Genomic DNA, 25,254 nt, shown 5'->3' with positions numbered 1-25,254 from the left:
TTGTTCTCTTTGTTGCTCGCCTTAATGGGTAGTTTGGCTTTTGCTGTGTCTGACCCGTGTTTACACTAAGCACGTTGCCTCCTCCAGCATCCTGAGGTGTTGTATGAAAAAAAAAGTTTGATAAATCAGGCTGCCACCGTCTTTCCTCATTACACGTGTTAGAAGAAGAGAAAACTGGTTCTGGCTCCCGCTGGATGGGAACAGCTGGTTGGATGTGCTTCAGAACGGTCTGTAATAGTCGGGATGGGAGAGGGGTCTCCCCTGGGTGCGCTGGTGGGAGTCCGCCTCCCATTTATCCTTCCCTTAATGTTTGTAGCAGGCCAGAATGAATCTTTGCCATGGTTTTACCCGTGAAGTTCCTCTTCTATTTTTGTCAAAGCCACTGAACAGGTAATAAAACAATGTAATAATTAACCGATAATAATTGAAGTATGCTGTATGAAAACCAAACCAAATGCTAACAAGCCAAACAAAAGAAAAGCATGCACGGTGCAGCCCTGTTTATAGTGCTGTCTGCCGGAGTCATTATACACGTTGATATAATAATACTGAGCACTTAATTACCACATCATTTTTAAAGCGCTGTATAAACATTAACCAAACCTCTGAGGTGGGGAGGTATTATTATCTCCATTTTAAGGAGGGGAAATTCTGACACGGCGAGGTTAGTCAGTAACTGAGCATCGTGGAGGCTGGAGCGGAGGCTGCAGCCTCGCGGCCGCTCCGATTCACACTGGGGTTTTGGAGGCTGCTGAAGCACCTGAGATTTACCTCTTTTGGAGGTAAGCGCACACCCGGCGTATTTTGCAAAGCACCGAAACAACATTTGAGGCTCAGCTGTCCGACGGGGGCTTGGTGGGGCTGAGAGGAGGCTGCTGCCTGCGTGCGCCTCGGCCCCCTCCCCGCGCTGCCTGGAGCGGTGGCTGTGGGAATGGCTGTCCCCGCGGAGCAGTTAATATTCGGCGTGGCGGTACATGACTTCATCCGAGGAGAATCCCACAGGCGCACCAGTGTGATCTGCTCTGTCATGTTTCTGTGACCCAATTTTCCCCGTTCTTTGTCTCAGACCTTCCCTGACCCCAGCCCTATTATCTCTTCCAATAATTCACCCGGGCCATTATTAATGGTGCATTAACTTTGGCTGTGCTTTCAGCAAAGATGTTTTTCTTGTGCTTATTCATTCGCTCAACTCACTTAAACAGCGAGATCATTATTCTGGGGACGTCACATGAACACAAAACACCTCCCTCGCCGACACCTATGGCCCCGCAGCACTTCGCTGGAGGGGCAGCGATCCAAGCACAACACCGGGACGCCCGCAGAGGCGGTCGCGGGGGCTCCAGGAGCCACCCACACACTCGTGCACCCAGGGACGGGTTCAGCTCCCCTGCCTGCATGCCAGGACTGGGCTCTCTGGAGCCCTGCAGCTCCAAAGTGAGGAAGATCTTTGCACTCAGGCTCTGGAGCAAAGCACAATTTGCTGAGTGATGTTTCAGGACAAACCTGACGTTTGCCAGCATAGAGTTGTTGGATGCCAAAATGCGTCCCTTTAAGTTGGGGACTTTAAAAAATGAATGCTACCTCTAATTTAACTAATGCTTGATGCTTTGGGCTGCTTTGGGGGATGACTGAGTGAAGGGCACATCATGTTCTTTGTAACTTTAACCTCACCTTTGAGAGGAGAACGAGACTTGGACATCCAAGAGAAAATATGGGCAGTGAGAAGGGACTTTGCTCCGGAGATGGGGAAAACTAAAAACTGCCTCTTCATGTGTCTTAGAAGCTCGTAGTGGTTGTTTCCCTGTTATCCTTTTCAGAGGAGCTGGAACCTGGAAAATAAGAAGTACAAGCTTCAGTGTCGCATTAAGCAGCATCCCACCACCGCCAGTGGCAGGGAGGTGGGCTGAGCCAGCACAGTGCTGCTGCTGTGTAAACCCTCGCCGATGCTCACCAGCATCTCCTGGCACATCCCCGTCTCATTTTTTCTGGGTCAGCTGTCGGTGCAAAGCTGCTAATGACACCGCAGTGACAGGATCACGTGAGCTGTTGTTTGGAGAAGTTTTTCTCCCATTAATCCAAACCAATCCAATCCCCCCGGGGCTCCGAAGCCTTCTTGAGATAAAGTTGCAGTTTCTGCCTGCTGAGGTTGAGGTTGGCTCTGGAACCTGCTACATGTTCGACTGTATAGGCTTGGGCAAGTTATGTTGCTTTACTCTGTTTCAGCCCCACTTAAGTGAAAAAAACGCATGTGAGCATTTGCTTGTCTTCCTAAGGAGTTTTGTTAGTCTTTGCAAGGCAGCTGGTGATCCCCTTACGAAATCCGTGTTGTGCATCATAATAACGATAGGAAATGAAGCCAAAAGGCATCTCAAGAGGCCACTGTTTGTTTTTTCCCCTTTTGTAAGATGGGTGGCTTTGCAAATTTGTTAGAAAAAAAAGCCATGATGGGTATTGGATTATTCTGACAGCAGTCTTTTACTTTTTTCTTCAACAAGTGACTTTTCCTGTTGATTGCAAAACGACTGTGCTGATGGCAAAGGAGCTTGTTCCGGGAGGAGGCTGTCGGACACCCCTAGGAAAACCACGTCTCAGCCCACCTGGTGGCTCGGCAGCACGCACTTGCTTTAGATAAACCCCCAGGAGCCCTGAGCACATCAGGTGGCACAGAGGGTGCGTGTAGGGCTTCTGGGCTGTCTCCAAGCCCTGGTCTTGCTGCAGCACCCCAGCTGCAGGTGGGGCTTGCAGACAGCTTTGAGAGAGTGCATGTTTGGGCTTCCCCCATCCGAGTCTGTCCCTGCCACCGGGGACCACTCCGTGTTTCCAGCTCTGCCCCTCTCACTGGAGAAAAGGCTTTCCAAATTATTTTTATCAAAGTGAACCACAAGTGAAACCTGATTCAATGGTAAGGGGTCTGATTTCCTTTCTTCTGCTGCCTTTTTTTAAGTGATCACGTGGAGGTTGAAGTATTTGGAATAGAAGAAGTTTGTTTGACCCTTCCTAATTCTACTTTTTGGGCTCAAAAAGAGCAGCTGCGGTGGGTGATGTAAGAATGGCTCCTTTGCTCGCTGTACAAACCCCTACGTGCAGTGTGTGTTTCTCTTGAAGTGCAGGTTTATCTACAGAGATAATCAAAAGCCTGCATCATCCTCAAAAAATGCCTGTTTTTGATGCCTCCCTCCCCGATTCCTGGGATTTTCGGCAAAGGGACATCCCCTTTAAACCTACATTTCTGCTTCATATCTCTCCCCTTTGAAGCCAGAGGGTTGGCTGGCCTTTGAATAGGCAAGGATGAGAATAGAGCGGTGGGAGGTCCGTGTCTTGCTCATAAACCTTGGCCAGAAAATCAGTTCTGACAAGTGGGGACAGGTAGCGACGTCTTTCCCCTTATCGGGCGGTGCGGCGGAGCAGACGCATTCCTGCAGGAGGAGCAGTTGGGGGCAAGGTGGGGCCTCCCAGCCTCGCCGGTGTGTGCTTCACCCCAGGAGCTGCGTGCCACAGCCTTAATGAGGAGCGATGTTATTTCTGTGAGAAACACCCTGTTTTTCCATCGGCCCTGCCCCTTGGGTGCTGCTTTGATTTCTCCTTCGGTTTTTCTCTTCCGTCCGTGGGAGTTTTTCTGTTGTCCCAGTGCTGCGGGACCTTGAGAGATGTCCCTCTGTGCCTCCTCGCAGCAGCGTGGCCCGGGTTTTTCCTGGGGGAACGCGTTCGCCAGGCCTCCCGCTAAAAGCTTCCTCGCTCTGTGTAAAACAATCATCATTAGCGCTAATTGGGCAGCTTTGGGGTTAAATCTGCAAAGATTGCTCGGGTTTGGTAAATCCTCTGCCACCGCAAAGCAGATAATGCTAAACAAAAGATCGCCTTGATTAGATTAAAGTTGGCAAATTCATTGCCCTAATCATCATATTGCCCTTCCCGTGGCTATTCAGGAATACATCACCGTGACTTACTTGAAGTAATTGAATATAATTGTCTTTTTAACTCCTATGTGTAAAGCATCCATCTTTGTTAGCGGCGTGCGCTGCTGTCCTGCTGCCAGCTCCCCGTCCTCTTCAGGAGGGGTGGGAAGGAGAAGCAGAGCCGGGCTGAGGGTTGTGAATCGGTAGCTGATTGCCTACGAAACCATTCATTATTTCTGACCAAGCACCTGGAAGAGGAGAAAAAGGAGCAGCACCAGCTGCCAGTTGGTTTGGCTGCTGCTCCCAGGCAGGGGAGCAGAGGGAAGCCCCAAAAGAGGGACGATGCAAAGGGAGGTCACCAAAGAGGAGGAGCTGTCGACTCTGCCACCATCCAAAAGAGTCTGAAATGCTAAAAACAAACCAACCGTGCCTGTGGGAGGCAGGAAATTAATGGAAATTTTTCTCCTGTTAATAATGAGAGGTGTGAGGGATTCCTTTCAGGTGTCGTTTTTGTAGCAGCAGATTACTTGGAAAGGAGGCCCAGCAACAGGCACCCCGTGTGTTCGTATTCCCAGCTCTCCTGAGTGACAAGGAAAGACTCGTTTTGCACTAAAAGGTTTGATATTAGCTCAGCCATCACTCACTGGCAGTAGGCAGTTACAAAACAAGATGTAACCTGCCTTGTTTTTAAGAGATGCAGAATCCATCCTGTTGTTAATGGTTTCATCGTTACTGGTGAGTTAAACTGGTCCACAGAAGGGCTGGGGATGATGACGTGACTCCCTGTACTGCTAAAACCTTACCACGAGTGGCCACCCTGTTTTGGGAGGATGCAAAACTTTACCCATGGGGATGCCAGCTGGGCTGTGCAGGTTGGCTGCAGGATTGCAGAAGCGTCCTTGCTCCTTTGGATTTATGTTCATGGAATAGATACAGGGTGAGTGCTGCAGGAAGCCCGGCTCAGGCTGGTAGAGGTGGCTGGTCCCCAGGGAGGAGGGCAGCAGCTCCAGGTGCCTGCCAGCCCGGGCAGTGCTTCGGGCTGAGCGTGGGTTTGGTGAGTCCAGGGACTGCTGCGCTCCTGCCTCGGAAAAACACTGGCTGCCTCTTAAAACGAAGTGTCCTTGTGTGCGGGATCGTCCCTGCCCAGGACGAGCAAAGGGTGAATCTCTCTCCTGCCAAAGCAAATCCTGAAGGATGCAAGTTTATTCTCTGCCTGAGCTGCTTTGGGGGAAGGAGGGGAGGGGAGCAGCGGGGGGGAGCAGCTAACAGTTACCCTTCTGTGTCCTGACATCAGGCGAGCTGCAAAAATGCTCCCAGTGTATCAGGTCGTGCGCGGTGCCAGCCCTGCGCCGGAGCACGGAGAGCGAGTCTGCTGCGGAGCCTGAAATACTTTCCACCCCGACTACCTTCGCCTAACGTCTTTCAGCAGAGTTGGCAGGAGGCTTGTTTTTGTGTAGTCTCTCACCTCTCCCGGCAGCCCGGCTGACGTGCCTGTGCCGCGCTCGGGGCTTTGTGCGCTGCGATGGGGGCAGGAGCCGCAGATCCTCGGGCTGATACGCGGGGAAGGACGCGCGCGGGGATTTCGCCCAGGCTTCGCGCGACGCAGCCGGGAGGAGCGCAGCCTCGCCGGATGGAGTCGGCGTAGCTCCGTGGCGGCTGAAGTCACGGAGGCGAAAGGCTGAATTTTAAGTCTTCGATAGAAAAAGAGCTTGGCGCTGCGGGAGTTTGCTCAGCATCAGCGAGAGACGTGGCCCAAGCCTTGGCACTTGGGGTTTGGATGGTGCCGTCCCACTCGACAGGGAGATGCTACCTTTCGCGGAGGCAAGTGGCAGTGAAATGCCGAGTGCGAACTGGGTGTCGAGGTGCTCACTTAGGAGGTTGAGTTTGGTTTGCTTTCAGTCTGTAGTCAGACAGAAGGGCCTCTGCCAGAAGCCAGCAAGGGGATAGGAAGCATTGGGACAATGTCAAGTAATCTTTTGTGAAGAGCATCGGACTGCCCGTGAAGGCAGAGCAAGACCAGCCTTGCGCGTTACAGCCCATCGCTGGTGCAAATCTCGACGGCAGCTTTGTGACTGTGGGCATGAGCCGCTCAGAGGGCGACCGTATCGTACCGGTACGGAGCCTCTGATATTTCTTTAGTTTCCGTATTTGTTCTTTAGTATTTCTTCAGTTTACGTAATTTTAGCAGGCAAGGCCCAGGCAGCTGGGCAGCATTGTCGGGGTTGGTGGGAGAAATAACCTGATAAATTTTGCATCAGCTCGACTCGCTCAGATATTTTTGCCGCTAACTTTTGGGGTCAATAATAAATATTAAAACCTGTAGATTTAATAAGTCAATGTAGGTGTTCTCTGCCTTTTGAGACCACTTTATCTTTCCATCAAAGATGAAACAAGCTTCTCAAATGAATAAAAAATAGGGCCTCAAGTGATTACAAGTGAGAGCAATTTGGGCTCCTCTCTCAGAAGCTGGCAGTAGGCACTTTTGAGCCACTTCTGAATGCCTTCATGGTTTGCATTAGTGCTGCTCTCTGTTAGGTTTTTAGGTAAATATTTCCAGCCTGTGTGTACAGACCTTTGGGAGAGGGGCTTGCTGCCACTCCAGGCGTGGGGGACAACGCAGGTCTGGATCCCGCCAGGCTCTGTTGAGTCTGATTTGCGTTGCAAGTCTAGTTTTCCTTGGTGCTTCCTATAATCTCCTCAAGTTCAAAGAGCGCTTAGCTGCTTGTCTTTGTCAAAAACCCTGTTGGAGATCTTTTATGTCGAAGATGTAGGATTTCTCCGCATGACTTTGATTATTTATTCATTCCACTTCTCTGGTGTATGATAGCGCTGATATCATGAAGACCCCTTGTCTTGCACTGCTCTTGCTCTGAAATTCATGGAGATTTAGTGCCTTTGAAATTGTTTTAAAAGGAAAGGAAAAGTTTTTGAAGTCCCTTTTTTTTTCTTCTTCTTCTATTCCCCTCCACAGTGCCGCAGCACATTTTTCCAGCCTTCCACGCTCCTTTGCCAATTGACATGCGCCACCAGGAAGGACGATACCATTACGAACCTCACTCTATCCACGCTATCCACGGGTAAGTCTTGCACCTCCGCTCCTGAGCCTCACTAAAACCTCGGCTGCCCGCGCTGCGCCGAATCTCTGCTGAAGCGTGGGGCACTCGGTGCCTTCCCGGCTGTACAGCTCCATTAAACCTACAGAAGTGCCAAGCAGCGCCGGGATGGGAGTCCTGGGGCTGGGGTTGGCGTGTGGTTTTGCGCCCATGGAGTTTCTCACGTCACAACGTACCTGGGTCCTTTCTGGCACTGTCTTGGTGAAGCCCCAGTGCTGCGCCCTCCGTTTGCAGACCCCCCCATGCCGTTCCTCCCTGCCCTGCGGTTTTGGGGAAGATGGTGAAAAGCTGCCAGGCATGCCGTAACTGGGTTTGATTTCATCGGACAACAGCCCAGACGGGCTGGGTGGTGTTTACAAAATGCAGTAGAGAGGTAGGTCCTCATGCGGGTGTCCATGTGCGCTCTGGAGGGGCAGGACCATGGGTTTTGATGGTGACATCCTCTTGAGAGCACCCTGGTCTCTTGGTGGCTGATGGCCAGCGAGGACAAGTGCTGACTGGGGGCTGTGCAATCATGTTCATCTCCTAATCTGGGACATGACAGTCCATCTGTCCTTGGAGAGCAGTGAGGACATGTTTGCAGAGAGATTTGGGTTCATCTGCTATGATCTTTGAGCAGGGCAAGGAAAAAGGAGTCAGTGGAGTTGCAAGTAGTGACCATGCAGCTGGGAGGGTTACTTCTCATCCCTGAAATGTACCGTCCCCACAGGAGATGAGGAGCAGCCTGATGAGGTTGGTGGTCCCACAGCTGCCCCGAAATCCCTTAGCCAGTGGCTGTAACCTAAGAGGCAGTCCCAGGGCGCTCAGCGTAGGGGAATCCACAAGAGCTGGAAACATTTTACAGGAAGAGCAAGGGGAAGTGAAATAGGGCTCATCAAGTAAAAAATCTCATTTGTTCCCTCCGTTGTCTCCAAAAGGGTCAGCTCTCTGTGGCTTTGCAGGGCTGTTTTAGAGCCATGCGTTTTTGGACAGGTGTGAGCAGGGAAACAGCCCTTGGGAGGCAAGCAAAGCAGAAACCAGCAACCATGAGATCTGTGGAGTCTCACAGCTATGAGGGCTTTATTCTGATTCCAAAATGCTGCGGGAAAAAATGATAGGGCATTCCCCTGGATCCTAGCAGAAGACAAGTCGTTGTCTTTTTGGCTGGCAGTCAATTTGACTGGGTGTTTAAAGGGGCAGAGCAGCTCCTTCCACGCTGCATGCAAAGGGGAAAAGACAGAAAGGTTGCTGAAGTGGGAAGCCAAAACTGGGGATTTAGGGGGGCTGAATGAAATGGTTCTGATCTTGCCTGCATGCACATATAAAAATTGTAGATGAAAATAACACAGATTAATTCAAACCTGTAGCTGGAGACAGGTAATAAGCCAGAGCTATGGCTCACACAGCACACACAGACTTCTGAAAGAGACATCTTCAAAATTGTGGTTTGGAGAGAGGGTGGCAGATGCTCAGATGTTTGGCACAAGTTATTTTTGTGCCCCAGGAAGCTGGATAAAGTCAACCCCAGCATGCTGCTACAGGGCATGGCTAGGTCTGTCCTCTCTCTGGGCTGGCACTTTGGAAAGCAAGCAGCGACCACGCTCCCCTTCACTCCTCCAGGTGCTGCATCTGCCCAGGGGCGCCATGGCAGTGATTTTGGTAGGGCCATCGAGCAGGCTGTTTTCCAAAATGCAACCCAGAGCTTGCCAGTTGGTGCCATCTACCCGGGAATCGTATTCCCCCGTGATGGGAGCCAGCGTTTTGTCACATTGGGGTTCTCCAAATGATCAACCCTGACCAAGCATACAGTGCTGGCAGATCAGGTGTTCAGTTCCTCTGTGCCAATATTAATACTCTGCTCTCTTAGCAGTGGCCACATTTGTCCATCAGGGCACCAAGAGTGCCCTGCTTAGGGTTTGGGTAGAGTTGTTTGTAAATACCTATTGACCCCCTTATTTGGAACCCTTCACCTTCCCGGCAGCAGCTTTCGCAAAAAAAATGTCTTCTGAAGTACCAAAAATGTCTTTCTGAAGGGAAAGTTTGTTTGTCGGTCTTAGAAGAGGAAACAGTTTTGTTGGAAACTGTGCATAAGATCAGACTTGTTCCTTGGACATTGTGCTGAAGGGTGAATGGGGAAGCACTCGAGTGGCATAGCCAACCGCTTCTTGCCGTGTTTTGTTGTGCAAAGATTCCAGTGGCCTTTCTGAAGCTGCAGAAGGTACCACGTTTGTTGACTGCGATATTAAATGCAGCTTTTGTGAGCGTGCAAATGTGTGCATGTGTCAGTGCCGTGTCATGGGCCTTATTCTGCTATCAATTAAAGAGGGTTTTCTTCTGCAGCTACAGCAAAGCCTGCGTTTTAAGATCAAGGGAATACAACTTCTGTCTTGCTCTCTTTTCCAAGCGCACAGAGTATGGCATAACCACACTAGGAAAATCCTCACCAGCTGTGCAGTTAGTCTTGACCATTTTTTCTCTTAAGTTTATCTGCAAATGTTTCAACCTCGTCTCCAGCCCTTTCCTCCTCTAGTTTTTGTTCTTCTCTTTTGCCTTCCCCTTCTGTCCTCCAGTCTCTGCTCCAGATATCACAGCGTAGTGCTCACCACCCCTCACTGCAGGATGTCCGGCATGAAATCATGCGGAACATGGCTGTGGAGCTGGGCTAGGACATGCTTAGTAGTTGTGGCTCTTATTGGCTTGGCTGGGTGGACTCTGTGGGCATGGTTGAGCCTCTGGAAATTTGTACTTCATCCTGGTGGTGCAGAAACCCATTCTTCTGTTTAAAGTAAATAACTGGTGGGGAAAAAAAAAAAAAGGCATATTTTCACTCTAGAAAATTATGGTAAATGTTTGGAAGAAAATTAGCGTCACTGAGTTTTGGCTTTATGATTAATGGGATCAGTGCCTGACAGAGAGCCCCCAATTCATCAAGCCCATATTCTAGCTGTCTGCTGTCTTGCTGGTACCAAATTTAACTAATTACATGAACATTGCACAGCAAATTAAATGTAGTCTCTTTTGTTGCTAACTATTGGGTCTTATTATCCGCCTGCTGCGTTATGTCAAAGGTTTGTTTCCCGAGTGCTTGATGTGACACGGCCATGTGTGCCCCTGCACCGCTGCTTGCTCTGGGGCTAGTGTTAGCATAAGTTGTTTTATCCTGTCTCATAGGGAACTCATCTGCAGGTCTCCTGCGCAGGACTTCTGGCACCCTTTTCTTGAGAATATGGTGGGAATATGGAAAACTCGAACAGTAAAAGGCAAACACCGGGATGGGCCTGAATGATTTTCTGCATTTCTTCTCACTGTTGTCTTTTTTCTGTTCCAGTCACTTCCATGTTAAGCATGTTAAGGGCTTGAGTCTTCCTCACTGAGCATTTAGTGTATATGTGCAGTCACCGGTCATGATGGTAGTGCCTTGAAATACGTTTCTAGAGATCTTTATCTGGATAAAATAGTGTTTCTCCAGTCAATAGGACGTCTCACTTTTATGTACAACCTCTGATATTGTTACTGACTAGGTGATACCCACTTTTCATTTTTGGAAGTGGTGTCTTTTTTGGCATTAAGAACAATTTAGCAGAATCATGGTGCTTACCCGGCTAGTTTAGCGAAATGAAATATTTCATTCAGATGATCCTTGAGCTCTGCTGTGCAAATCAACAGAAATATTGTGGATTTGAGACATCAGCTTGGATTTTGATGTTTGTGATCTCATGGTCATATGGAGGATGAAAGGAGAGGCAGGACTGTAGCTCAGTGGACACCATGAAAGTGCAGAGTGGAGCAAAACTGAATGTGAGAGAAAATCTCTTCCAGGCCCGTTGAGTTACAGCAGAACAAACGAAGGAAATTGCATCGGTACATGTAAATTGCATGAGGCACCGGTTCTCCAAAACAGTGTTCGTTTGATGTTAAGGTTGCAAAATACAGCACTCAAAAGCTAGGAAATAACAGAAATAAGTCTGCAGATTCCCAACCATTTTGTGCATCATTGCGATAGTGCGTTAACTTGTACAGCCGTGTTCTCTTTCCCCCCCAGGATCCTCACCTGTTCTGTAGCACACGGTGGCCCATGCTCCATGGATGGGTAACGATGGGTGTTACCTGTGGCTCTTGCATGCAGCTTTTCTTGGTTAGTCAGAACTTCACTGTGAAACATTGTTTTTAAGGCAGAGTGTAGGTCAGTGTTACCTGAGTGAAAGTCCTCAGAGGGTTCAAAGCTGAACCAAGCAAACTCACTTCATACGTTAAAATAAGTCCTTTTCTAGCAGAGGGGATAGTTGGTATTTTAGTGAGCTTCTTCATGAAAGCTTGCTCCACTGGAGCCCTGACTGCACTAACTCCCTCCTCTGTACACCAAGGGCACTCTTCGAGGCAGCTTTGCAAGATCAAGCCCTTAACTACAGAGGGAAGCTGCTGGCAGAGACGGCAGGTGAGCGTTGATAGCTCCCTTCCACTCCCCCCTTTTAGGTGTGCTTAGCTACTCTCGACTATTTTATTTCTAAAGCACAACAAAAATAACAAAAAACTCCTTAGCTCAGCTTAAAAGTCCCTGCCAATGCAAGAGCCTTCGGGCTAACCCTTGTAAACAGCATGCCTAGGCTTGACTCAGCAAGAAGCTTTTTAACAGTAGCTCCTAAACTGTGGTTAAAACCCATCAGGCATTACACAGTGTAACAAACAAAAGCAGCCTTGTTTTTCTACTGACATCCCGGTGGTGTTCCAGGATGCAGTTCTGACATTATTTATTAACAAAATATTGTTGCTCTTCTGTCCACATATCAAAGTAATTTTAGGGGGAAAAAAAGAACAGTCTAAGCTCACAATCACAAAATTTCATGGCTTTTGTGAAGGCTCAATTGTCCCAAAGACCTAAAGATAGAGAATATTCCACCTCCATGATAATGTGTAGTTGCCCTTAATTTCCCTCAGTAGGGTTTTTATCTGGATGAATCACAGATCTTCCTACATTTCCCTGAGATCTTAATATATTACAGATTTTCCCTGATATTCAGCCTACACCGTTTTCCTTTATCTGATCCTACTACCCCGCCTTGTTGAAGTTTGTTTTCTTGTCACTATGTTAAAAATTGCAGAACACCTTTTCAGGATTGGCTCCAATGCTCCCGATCACATTAGGCAGGGTAGTTCACAGGCGGGCAAGGTGGCTGTTAAACTTTTCATCATAAAAAGGCTGTAGCTTAAGTGTTTACAAAATGGCCAAATTTAACCTCGAAACCATGATTTTCCATATCGGGTATCTGTTTCAAGCTGGTTTTCTCTTTCCTTTGTTTTGTTTTTGTGAGATTCAGCCAAGGGAGGCCAAGTGGGGTTAAGGGAAAATATGTTGTTTAGCCATACAAAAAATAATCATCATCATCTTATAATGGTGCTCTGAGAAACACCAGTGTCTCCTACTTTAGAGTTGAGATTTGCTATTGTCATAGATGTACCTTTTGCTGTACCTGTTGGAAAAAAAAAAATCATCAGAGAGGTGCTGGAGTTTGGAAGGGAAATTTTCCGAGTGCCCCATGGCTCTGACCACGCTCCAGCCTAGCTGACTGGGGCTGTCCCATCAGCGCTCCCCATTTTCTGTCAGGGCTCTCGCTCATCCCCTGCACCATCAGGAGTGCGTAGAGCAGCTTCGGTTGTCCTTGTAGGACAGTGCTCTTGTGAGGCTCGAGCTCTGGTCCCACCAGGCAGCTTGGGATGGGACCCAGGTAAAAATTGTTCCCTTAGCATGGACACTGCTGGGCTGAGCTGCAGAACATAAGCATCAATAAAACGTGTGCATTTTCGTATTTACTCTGCTACCAGAGGAGAAAATCTTTGGCAGGTTGTGATTGATGGTACTGTGCTGCTTTGGAGATAGAGCGAGCTCCCTCCGGAGTCAAAGCAAACAGCTGCTCAGAGAGGCCTTCTTATGTGTTTTGCAAACTTTTACGACTTTCACCAAATAGACACGTCGCTCATTTGGGAAACAGGTTTGGGGGCTCCCACATCCAATTTATTCTGTTCCCTTCTTTCCCACATGCTTCTTTTATTTATTTAAGAAAATAAGAATGTGCGAGTGCGCGATGGTTTGCAGAGGCTGGTCCCCTCCAGAAGGCTGGTTCAGACCTCTCCCTGCTCTGTAATTAGCAGGCGTGTGTTGCTTTTAGGTGGCTCTTTGGTAACCTACAGGAGGTGATTTGGGGAACGATCAGTACCGCTCTCACTGTAAAACTACCAGGATTAACACTTGATGGTTACTTGATCATTCTCCAGGAGACTACAGATGAAACTGCTCTTCTGTTTTAGGAGCTGGAAAAACTACTTTAATTCCATCTGTGCTTTAGTTTTCCCTTCTCTAAAATGCCCATACAATAATTCTCACCCCTTAATGTTTTGAGAGCTAAGAAAAGTCAGGGCTAATTAGCTGTCTGAGACTCATTCAGCCCCCCAGAAGGGGCTTGTGGCATGTTTTCAGGTCTCAGGACTTTCCTGTGCACAGTGTACCCATCTGCAGAAACTGAGAAGGTACACACCTAATGTCTTCTGACCTCAATAGGATGACAGGCTAATCCGAAATCGTGATCAAGGCATGAATGTTTCTGTAGGTTTTTCCAATCTGGATAAACCATTCTAGGGGAATAAACCTCTCTTTTGAACCTGGTTAACAAGTTTCACGCATTCTTCATTATAAGAGTTATTTGCACATCTACGCCGTTATGAAATTGAGAAGATAGTTTCATCGTATGTATTTAATTAAAGTTGTCAGAATACTTTGAAAAACTCAGAGCTGAAATCCAGGGGGACCTGAAGGTGCATAGTTTTTGAGTCACTAAACCGTGCAGTCAGATGCAAGATCCTGCAAATCAGACTTGGAAATGTTTGGGTTGGATCTTTGGTTTCTGTGTGCTGCCATCGTCACACTGGAGTGAGGGGCCTCGGTGAGCTCAGGTGGAGTCGTGCCCATTAGCACTCGGTGAAGATCTGGGCCACCAAGCTGCTGGGGCTGTGACACCACAATTTACTGAATGAAAAACTGCAGCTCTAATTTAGCCTAATCACCGCCAGAAGTGTAAAAATGGCTAGGAGGTTTTACTATTGGGAATAAGAGCCTGATCTCTCAGGTCTTTTATGTAAACCTTTGGCATGTGTTCGTTTAATATGATGTCACTCTGTAATCCACCCCTGCTTTTAAATGTCATTCTCAGAGCTTCATGTCAGCAAGTCTTAAGTGATAATCCCTCTGCTTACATCACTTTACAGTAGATTAAAAGTGACTTCATGCTTCTACCTTATCCGCTGTTAAGCTTGTGCTTTAGGAGAAATTTATTTGAACTCTCTTCTCCCACTGCTTTCTAAAGGGTTTCTAAACAGAGTGAGGGTCTTTCAGAACCTGTCTTAATGGTGTATCCCACTTTCCTTTGCTTTCAGCATCCTCTGAAAACGGATAAATGTTCAGTGCCAGTCTCCTGCCCTTTCAAGCTCCAATGTCACGAATTTGTTTCCTATGAGTTTTCTTTCACCTAAATGCAGAGCACTGCCCCTCCTGGCCTTTCCTTTTTCCTAATCCTAAATAAATCCCCTTTCTAGATGGTGTTTTGCCTCTCATCAGCTTCTTACACTTGTGAGGACAGGACACAGTGAAGACTTATTTGCCTCAGTACTGCTCCTGTGTAGCACTTTCTGTCCAGCACAGGGGTGCGCAGGCTCCCCATTTCTGCTCCTGTAGCTCCAGGTTAAACTTTTACTCCATCCTGTAGCAAATTCTGTTTCAGCCTACAGAGCTCTCTTTGCAGTTCACCTCCCTGGTTCACGCTCCTTCTTTTCTGCCTGAATTTCACCCCTCTGCTCCTAGCACACCTCCTCCTGTAACACTCCCCTGCAGATACTTGCAGCATGTTGTCATATCCTTCCTCCCGCAGTAATGAATTGGCCAGGCTGCAGTCTGCAATGTATGCTCAAATATCAATCTGCTCAGCCTCCTCATTTTCGTTGTGTTTCTCTGAAATCCTTCCAGTGTGTGTGGAGATAAATGGACAAAACCCATCCATCCCATTGGCTTGGTAAATGAAGGTTGCAGCACATCACTTTTCAGGTGCTGGTTAATCTGGATTCCCAGCTACCAGTGGCCATGGGAAGCAAATAACATAAGATGCTGAGAGATAAAAACAAATAGCAGGATTGCTGCCCTGTGATACTCGAAGAAAAATGCAGGGTTTGTAATGTCCCATACAGAGCGGAAATTTTAAAATCTCATCCAAAAGTTCCCCCCACGCAATAAAGTGCAGCGAAGTCAATTTACCCTGGAAGGATGAAGGACTGAGTCAACTCTGCTGGGATTAGAACATGTGGTTCGAGGGATCCTAGGTATTTCGGGTCTGATTCTCAGACCACCCAGATGGCTGGGGGGAAAGGAAAAAATAATAATAATAATAAAAAAAAAGGACCCTATTTGGCAGAACTCTGGATACCCTGCCTGCAGCTAACGCCATGCACTCACATCTGCACAAATCAAAGGGCAGAGCTGGGTGCTGTTACTCTGACAAATCTCAGATCTGCAGAGCACTCCTGCGGGAACACATGCGTTTAAGTGGGCTTCCTAGATCCCCGAACCTGACACTGAACCACGTATGTATGTTTTTCTTCCGTGTGCCAAACCATTTTAGAATTTGTGATTTTACACAATTTTCTGCCTCGGAGGCTTTTCATGTCTGTTCTTTCATGTTTCACCGTACAACTAACAGAGCTAAAGTTTAGAACATTACTCAGGGGTCAGTTTTTAAAAAGTGCCTGTATGATTTAAGATCTTAAGTCCCACTGTACTGGGTCTGGCTAACAACATTATTTTGAAAGTGGGTGTTGTGGGTTTCAAAATAATGTTGACCTTTAGGGCCAGCTTGTCAACTGCTAGAAACACAAAGGCACAGTCGGCTTTCCAAACACAGCACATTCCAGTTAATGTCAAACTCTCCCAAGCTCCATTGAAACTCAGGACCCCCAGGCCAGCCCTGGTAAAGGAGTTAAGTACCTAGAAATTAAGAAAATAACTGTAATGAACATGTTAATGTGCATGTTTGGAGTCTAGTTTTCAATACTGAGTTGTACAGCTCCTGAGTTCCTGTAGCACTGGTGGGGATTTCTTCTGCCCAGTCTTCCCTCTGTGGTAAGGCCATGCATGTGGCAAAGTTTATGGAATAACGTGGTATGGAAAAACTGTACTGGAGGCTTACTGGTATCAGTAGGACGGACTCCACTTTAAGAGCAAATCTGCTGTGTGCCCCACGCTCACTTCATTGGCATGTTGTGATACAGTTGGTGGTGATAGTGACACAGCTGATAGTGACACAGGAGACTGTGACCCTCTTAGGATTGCTTTACACTGATACCGGGGGAACAGCTTGCAGTGTGGTGGGAGCCAGGCAGATAGGGCGTATCCTCTTCCACCCCCCAGGCAGAAGAAGGCACTGTGGTCTCCCCACTGCCAAGAGCCTGCTGTTGGATTAAATGAGAGTTGGGTTCCAGCACCAGCTCCTACCCTTTCTATATTTCTTTTGCACAGGTCTCCTCACAGCAGAGGTATTTCTTTCTGCCTCAGCTCATTTTCTCTCTCTTACACTCCTCCCTACCCATGTCTCTTATAAGAGCAGCTGGGTACACTTAGGTGTGCGTGGAAAACATGCCAGGGCTGCATGTGGAACCAAAATGCTCACATTGAGCTTTCTCTCGGTTTCAGTCTCTCTGAAAGATAAACATGTTCCTAAATCCTATGAGTGACTTTGAAATCTTTTGCTTTTGATCCTGTAAAAGCATCCTGAATAAGAATTTGCCTTACTCCTCCTCTTGCTTCTTGATGCAGTCTGTCCTAGCTTGGTTCTGGAGCTACTTACGTGGCTTTTGATTTGCAAACCAGCTGCAGAACGCGTTACCTGCTGATTGAGCGCTTCATCTGAAAGCCTCTTAAGATCCCACAGAGTAACCACACATCCCAAATTACCACTGGTAGAGGAAGGACTACCAGATTGTGGTTAATACATGACAAATAGGAAAGCTTCGAGCTTACAGCTGCATTAAGGCGATGTTCTTGCATGCATATTCTTGTTTGAGACTATTTGTCTGAGTTTTGAGATAAAACACTTGATTTCGTATGCTATCTTTCATCCTAAATCAAGTGCAGCACGATATTTTACAGGAGAAAACTGCATTATAGATGTCAAAAAGCAGGGTGTAGAAAGATAAGGTAGTGAAAGAAGTAAAGCATTCAGTCATCAAATCAGTAAACGAAGGAAAGATCAATCTGATGGGGATTAACAAAGAAAGAGATGAGATGTTTGTAGAAGAGATTTGGAAAGAAATGATGAGCTGGTGAGGCAGAGGGACATAGAGAAAGTGATCTAGGCTACAGGACCGTTTTTAAGTCTGTCCCTATTCAGGAAAACACACAAGTATATGCATAATCAGAAATACATGCTTAAGTGTTGACTTCAGAGGAATTTAAACGTATGTTCACATACTGTCTTGGACAGAGGCATTCTTCTGAAGATGCCATAAAATATAAATCGTTACTAAACCCCCCTTGTGTAGTCCTGCTGGAAAAAAATTGTTAATATTAGAGATTTTTCATGAGCAACATAGATTTGGCAGCTGACTTCAGACCTGTTATAGTAATGGATTATTTCTCAGTATTTTCACAAAGAGCTTCACTTCAGTAATACTTTTTAAAATGATTTTTGCAAAGTAGAAGTCAAGGTCTAATTAAGAGGGACTACAGCTCCATGGTTACTTCCACGTAACATTGCTGTGAGTCCAGCATCATCACTGGGATCTCAGGGCTGGTGTCAAACCAGCCGACTTGGAGGAGCGTGGCCATGATGGTACCATGTTCAAAAAGTCTCTCAAGGAGCCATGGGTGTTTTCTGTTCCTTGGAAGAAATTAAAATGAGGTCTTGGCTGCTGTTTTACCCTGGTCACAAGGCACTCAGTTTGTGATGGCATCTTGGGCTGAGCGATTGTTCAGCACAAGAGTTAGTATGCAGCAGGGGCCGGGTCAGGGTGGACTCTAATAAATGTAGAGCAGTGAGAAGAATATTGAAGTTAGCTCCCAGGGGAGAAATTATGTGAAAGTTATTTGTAGTTTTTTCCCTAGTCCACTAGCCCAACTGTTTCAGTGTAAGAAGTAATGCCAAGAACCAATGAAAAGCAAGGTATCTGCAAAGTTTTGTCCAGCTGAATTCTTCGATACAGCTCTTACCTGTTTGCATATTATTCCCAGTAAAAGTCTTTAAATAAAGAACTGATCGTGGTGAAATCAGCATTGGCAGATCCCAAACAACTTTATTCACTTGAATAAAATAGACTTGAACAAAAAAAAAAAAAAACCTCCAACTAAATTTCCAGCCATCTTTGGAAAAGAAGTTGTACACACACTCATAACCAAACCAAATTTCGAGTTAGGTCAGGAAAGTTCAAACCTTCCCTCGGGCAGACCATGATGAGATGACCAGAATGTAAGAGCATAAAATGGAATTGAGGCAGCTTAGATATTTTGCAACCCATGTCTTTTTAAGAGTCCCATGGGACCCTTACTGAGGACAAATACACTGGACTTTGGGGCTCTAGTGGATAGGAATGACAGCCACTCCGTGTTCCTCACCAGAGCATCATCACATGGCATTGCCAAGTGAGTCAGAGGGAAAGGCTCTCTCCCACCAACACCACTTCCTCCATGTCCTGGGATTTTCTTTGCAAGTCATCTATTCAAGGCTTGGCTGGGTCTTGACCTCTCTTGGCATGTGGGATCTAAACCTGGTATGACTCCAGATTCCCCTCAGCTGCGTCTGGTTTGAATCCTGTCAGTGCCGAGACGAATGTTACCGCAAGAATAAGAAACTCTTCAAAGCATTGTTTGTTTGTTTTTTAAAGAGCTGGCTTCTGCCAAATGTGAAGAAGGTAAGAGCACAGTGAGCTGTAGCTTCTTTCCCTTCAGGTCCTGATGTGCTGATGGAACTCAGGATCCTATCAGCCTGGTTTCTCCATGCTTGATATCTGCAGAGGAGGGTTTGCATTTCTGTTGAAGCACGTGACGGTTTTTGATAAGAACAGATGCAGAGCAGAGACCTGGGCTTGGTTTGCACACAGACATTGCGTTGCTTCAGGTATGTCAAACTGGTGCAGTGTATTGGGTGAGTGACCTGTCCCAAGGTGACTTTGAGTGAACGGCACAAACTGAGGGACAGAAAATTCCTCGAGGTGCCTTGTGCTGAAGAGCAGATCTTGCTTCCTCCCCATAAACTTCCGCTGGATTCAGTGGTTTCCTATCCCTTCATTTGGTTTTTGACTGCGTTGCCAAACTGGCCTTTATCCAGATTCTGGTTGCTGTGATTGATTTCATTGCTTTGCCTTTCATAAACCCAACCCCAACCCTACCGGCTCTGTGTTCATTGGTGGCTTTTCTCCCAGGCAGGGCAATTTTGTGGTTCACACATTCACCAGCAAAGCTGCTGCAATCTGTGGACTTCCAGGGCAGCAAGGACTTGTGTGTATGTGTGTTTGTGTGTGTGCAGTCTCAGTGTTAATCTCTTCCATCCACCATCATTCACAATGGGTGAAAGCTACACTGAAAGATAATCTCCCTGCCTACAGCGCATCGTGGTCTGCACTACCCTGATTGCATTTGAGTTTCAAATGAAAGAGCCTTCAGAGTCTGGGAGCACATCTTCTCGGCACAGGGGGGGCTAGAAATTGAAGTGAAACTGGAGACTTACAGAAGCTCTTCTTGGAGGCTAAACGATAGAGATTGTGCTGCCAGGGAATCTGGTATTGTTGGGAGTGTTGCAAGAACTCGTCAAATACGCCAGAAAAATTCTGTGGGTACAAAAGCATGGGCTGCATTTGTTGTTCATTTCTGGCTTGTCGGACTTTCAGCCTGCTTCATTGAACAGCAGAATGAGATCTTTGAAGTGGTACTTGTGTAATTAAAATTTGATTTCCTACCCACAGGTCCCTACAGCTCAGCTTGTGCTTCTCAGTCCCTCAGATACTTCAGTTTAGAAACTGAACTGTGCCTTCTTGTACCCTTTTTATTGGCTACAAGCTCTTTTACAGCCAGCGTCAATGGTTGTATTAATCCTTACAGTATTCATGAGTACCAAATGTGTACTGCAGTGCTGAGCAGGAGTAATTATTTTGCCATTACATTATGAACAGCTTTAAAACGTGCATTATAATGTGATGCACATAAAGGGAATTGTTAATATTAGAGGTTCTTTTCTGGACAGTTGAATTTCCTTGGTCACTAATAATGCTATAGGTTATTTAAATGGTAAAACACTTAAAAAACCCTCTTTACTGTTGTGTTACGTTTTTTTGCTTATTTTAGCAAATTATGCATAAAATGCAACTAAAACAAAACCCAAAACATACAAAGTGCAGGTCCTTAAGTCCTATTTTCAAAGTAAACTCAGAGCCCGAGGTATTTAGACATCCTGCTCCCATCGGCAGCCCAGTTCCACACTGAACGTGTGTAGGAGCTCACACCCCATGAAAGGAACATGGGTCGCAAAAGAGACTTAGAGGTGCTAAGGGAGGACTAATGGGATTTTCAAGAGCTGCTGCCACATGGAAAACCTCACTGCTGGGATTTCAGCATAGCCTTGATTTCCAGGGTTAGTTAGTTAATTGTTGTTGTCTAAATAGGTTAAGTAATCGACTGCACCTGAGCAGTTACGTTTTCTCATTCCCAGACCCTGGTACAATGGCCCTGTGTTTGGCTTTTCCACAGCTGGAGAGAAATGTTAAAATTTTGTGCTGAATTATTAAAGCCATTGCAAATGTTTTCATTAAAATATGAGTATCTTTAATATCCCTTCTCTTGAATTTTAAATAGAACCAACAGTTGGTGACTTAATTACCCAGCAATATCTCTTTGTAAGAAAGTCATTTTTACCTTTTATTAATAAAATCAATGTATTTACACAGTTCCAGCCTAAGCACACCTTGTTTAGACTAAGTTCATCACTTAAAGGGCACGTAATGTTAACACCCTTTGGCTTGCCTGAGACTTTACACCATGCTCTGCAATGAATCCCGTAGTGATCTTTATCCTATGCAGAAAATAAATCATTTTCTCTATTCTTCTAGATAAAATGTAGAAAACCGAACAAAACACCACAGTTCTCTAGTCATTTTAAACCATCCCCAAAAGTGAGGAGTGAGGCTATATTCAGAGTACCTTTAGTATCATCCCAGGCAGACTTTTGGCTGCTGTTTGGAAAGCAATGGGTGTGCTCTGTGAGTTGGGCACCTGCAGTCAGCCATGCAAATAACACCTCTGCCACTTCCTCAGCTCTGCGTGGTTCAAGGGCTTGGCAGAGCAGGCAGAATCGGGGCTGGAGGTCTCGTCCTTCTCATCACTTGGGTGCTGTAACAGGGACATAACCTGTTGTTCAGTGAGATACAAGAGAGGAGGTCTTTGAGGTTTGTGGAGTGATGAGGAACCTCCTCCTCATGCCCCAGTACATCAGCATGGGCTGTCACCAGAGCTGCTAGCAAGGGGAGGATGTCTGGGGGCATTTGCAAGCTCTGATGCTGTAAAAACAAACCCTGTTTTGCAGGCAGCACCCCAAAACCCAGCTACAATTCCCACACATGGTTAAAGGGTGGCTGTGCCTCTGCCACTGCTGCATTTAGCAGAGAAGCAGCTTCGGTGACCTAGAGTCAGTCTGGGGCTTTTTCCAAAGAGAGTTTTGGGAATCAAATGTGACATCTAAGGCTGTGGCGGGCTCATTTAAGGCTCAGCTGAACACTGCAGATACTGGATTCCCTTTCTTTTCCCAGCTGAGCTTAGTGCCTTGTTTTTGACAGAGCTGAAGGAAGGTTTGGGGCATCTAAAATTGATGTGGGGCACCAGGCATGCAGAAGGGCAGGTGAGAGCAGTGGCTGGGGGAAGCACTGCACATCTCAGGAGCGTGATGGCATGGTGATGAGCTGTGCTGTGCTCAGCTGTCCGCTCCTACCATCCACTGGTCCCTGCCACAACTGCAGCGGATACGCGAGGGCGGGCTCTTCCGCCTCGAAAAGCCGTGTGTGTGCATGTATCATTCCCCAGTGAAGACAACGATGACTCTTTGAGATGTTTTCCTGCATTTGCATTTACAAAAGCTGGATAAGCCTTTAAAAAAAAAATCTGATAAGTAGCAGGCAATTGAATTAACCACTGTTGACTGTATTGCTGTCTCTTAACAAACTCCATCTGTATGGTCTCCCTTTGTAGACACAATTTTATAACTTAATTTCCCTACCAAAACATCAGTGTTTACTTAGTAAGAAATCTGTTCTTTGTCAGCTTAAAACAGTGATTTCTTTATTACCACTCTGCGCAAGGAATGACAGCACAGAGTTGGCACTGGAGCAAGTCTGGTTGAGTCTACAGCGTTGTAATGGAAACAGGGTGAACCGAGGGTCAAGTATAATGGGATTTGTATACAGAAATGTGTCTGCATAAGGAATAGCTGCATGAGATAAGAGAATGAAAGATGAGGCCCGCAGGTCTCCCCTTGCGTGGCGGTGAGCCGCTGGCGGCAGGAGGGAGGTGTGACAGTAGGTATATAGGGCCGCTGACTCCAGGAGGCAGGTTTACCTCCGTGCTGGCGTAATAGAGGTGCCTAAATCACGTGTGCTCTGGTGCTAGCTGGCTTCGGTGGCTGTTGGGTGGACTGGGTGGTAGAGGGTGATTGCCCTGCAAATGCCACCTGTGCAATTTTTATTGATTTGGGGAAGCACAGGGTCAATAAGGGCTTTTCAAGCTATTGCGATCCGTGGCCTCCCTAAAAATTTTCCAGCAGGGTTGTCAAACGTGGTGTAGTTAATTTAGCCTGAATGACAGGAGGCTTGCAGGGCTTTTTTTTTCTGTCTTTCACAACACCTATAGGAGTTCTTTGTGATACCCAAGGGTTTTGCAGAGCACAAGTTAAAAACACGAGTGTAAGTCTTCAGCAGTAAATAGCAGGGGAACATCGGTACCCTATTTCTTACCCCATAAATATGTTAGATTTTCTTTTGTCATTGGTGAACTGGAGAACAGCAGCAGAGAATGACACAAATGGAGCAAAAGGATTTTTGGGTGGTACATGGTTGATGATATAAAACACCTCATTCCTTCTTATCATGGGCTGGTTTGTGGGGGCAGCCTGGTTCCTTTGAAGTCTGTCGGAGTTGTACAGTTCTGTTAGCAGTGCGAGGGTTTTACCAGAGGACCAGGCTTTGGTTTATCACATTTCATTTCCCTTGCAGTAGGAGCCGTCCTCAGTGTTGCACTGCATGCTAGAACTGGTAGAGAAATGCCAGGTGTTTATCACAGTCCGTTGGAGAGAGATTCTGCTTTCTCTGAATTATTTGCATTCATCCTTTCCATGTGGAAAATTAACTGCTGAACATTGTCCAGATTTTTAAAACATCCATGTTTCATTCTGCTTTACTTTCTTTCTAATGATTAAAACAAAAAAAGAAAGAATTGGAAAAAAAGTGATAGGTTAAAAAGAATAAATTAAAATGGAAGAGCAACTATATTGTTAATTCTTGCTTTACACAGAAAGCTCAAGACATTTCTGTGAGAAAAGCTCGTTAGGAATAAAAAGGCTTTTCTCCCTGCAGTCATGTTATCAGTGAAAAACTTTTACCTAGTTCTGCTCTTCAGCATGTAATTGCTTGCTGTTCAGCATCCTTGTAGCAAAGGAAAGGATGGTTAGATCAGCCAGCCCGCTGGATCAGATCTTACATTACGTCTTGAGCTCTTCGAGTGCCATTAGCATTTCCTTTTAGAAGTGAAGAAATATTGACAGTTTGGTAGGTTATCTCGCATTTTACTGCACGTTAGGGCACTTCAAAGTCTTTATGTAGTGATGGGAACTGTCATGAAGTAGATGTGAAAGGGGCCTTTGGTCCAACTAAACCTGTCAGCAAGAAGATTTAGGGCAGATGGTTATTATTAGAAATCAATGTATTTATTATATATTGTTCAGGAATATTTCCCTTTTGAGGTTTCTGTGAGTGCTGTTGCTGTTTAAAATGTGTCAAATGCCAATAAAATTAATTCCTACAGAAAACCTGTCGAGCTCCAACCCAAAGCTTTGCTGTTATTGGTATGTGTGTCTTTTACTTCTTTGTGCTGTGATGCTCCAGAGGCAGGTACCTGCAGCACACCAGCAGCATATTCAGGACATACGTACGTGCGTGCGAGATGTGTTTCTGTGTGGCTATCACAGTCACCTCTGCCTACAGAGCTCCTCTGACTGCTGTGTCTAAAAAGGCTTTGTAGAGATCCATGCTGCACCTCTTCCTGTTCATTTTTATTCTTCTTTGTCAGCCACATTTTTCTGGTCACTTCCAGTTGGTTACAACAGCTTGCTGCTGCTGCTTAGGGCAAGCATTGCATCTTTCTGAAGCATGAACTCCAATGGTTTTCCCTTCTACTTCAGAAGAGAGGCACAAGAAATTTTTGGCTTTTTATAATTAGTTGGGCGTACATTTTCCTTCCTTGGTGTCTTGCTTAGTTATAGGATTTAAAGACCTTGGATTATGGGAAGAAAACATTCCCAATAGAAAAGGAGGGTATTAGCAGCAACATTAATGCTGAAAGATGCTGCCCTGGAACAAGATTCATTTTCCATTCACCCCATGATTTACAGCACATTCCAACCAAGTGATTTGGCTATGGTCTTCTGGCATAACATTGTTTGCCCTTTCCGTGACATTTTGCATATAAAGAAAAGTTATGAGCTTCTTGGGCATTCAAGGTACCAGGAAATGCAGGAGTCTACCTAATTTGTTAACATGAAATTATAGATGTCTGACATGGGCTCCGTTAGTTAACATTGGCTGGAGTAATGCTGCAGCCAGTTGATTGTATTACAGCCATGATGAAGAGGAATGGTCCTTCTTTGCTTTTCTGGGATATGACGGGTACGGAGCCAAGGCAGATTTAAAATGTAATGAATGAATAAGCATTTTCTATGGTTTGCTTGACTCTTCCATGAGCTCCGCTGCTGTGGTGTTGCTGCTATTGCCTCACCATCTCCGTGACAGGTTGGTGCTGGCATAACATGGAAAGGGACTTCTCAGAAGTACTATAGAGGTAGTCTTTTAAATGGTAAGCCCTCGTCGCACTTGAACGTTGATTTCTTTTAAGGCAGAAAAACCCCACCCAAAAGTAGCATGGGAAGAAGACACAAAACAGGGATCACTTCCCATTTGTTTTCCCAAGCCCAGGGTCTTCACAG

The 25,254-nt window shown here is 46.3% G+C and overlaps 1 protein-coding gene across 5 annotated transcripts in view; it reads left to right on the top strand.

The window, feature by feature from the left end:
* The window catches only part of GLI2 (GLI family zinc finger 2), a 192,290-nt gene that overhangs the window by 117,937 nt on the left and 49,099 nt on the right, over nt 1-25,254 (top strand). For all 5 annotated transcript variants that reach the window (XM_035331955.1, XM_035331957.1, XM_035331954.1 and 2 more), the window contains exon 3: nt 6,868-6,973. In XM_035331955.1, coding sequence (XP_035187846.1) covers nt 6,868-6,973 — 106 coding nt within the window. The remainder of the gene's footprint in view (nt 1-6,867; nt 6,974-25,254) is intronic.

Source organism: Oxyura jamaicensis, chromosome 7, assembly GCF_011077185.1.
Source record: "Oxyura jamaicensis isolate SHBP4307 breed ruddy duck chromosome 7, BPBGC_Ojam_1.0, whole genome shotgun sequence".
Lineage (NCBI taxonomy): Eukaryota > Metazoa > Chordata > Aves > Anseriformes > Anatidae > Oxyura > Oxyura jamaicensis.
Note: the sequence above shows the minus strand (reverse complement) of the source record. Positions and strands in the feature narration are given on the sequence as shown.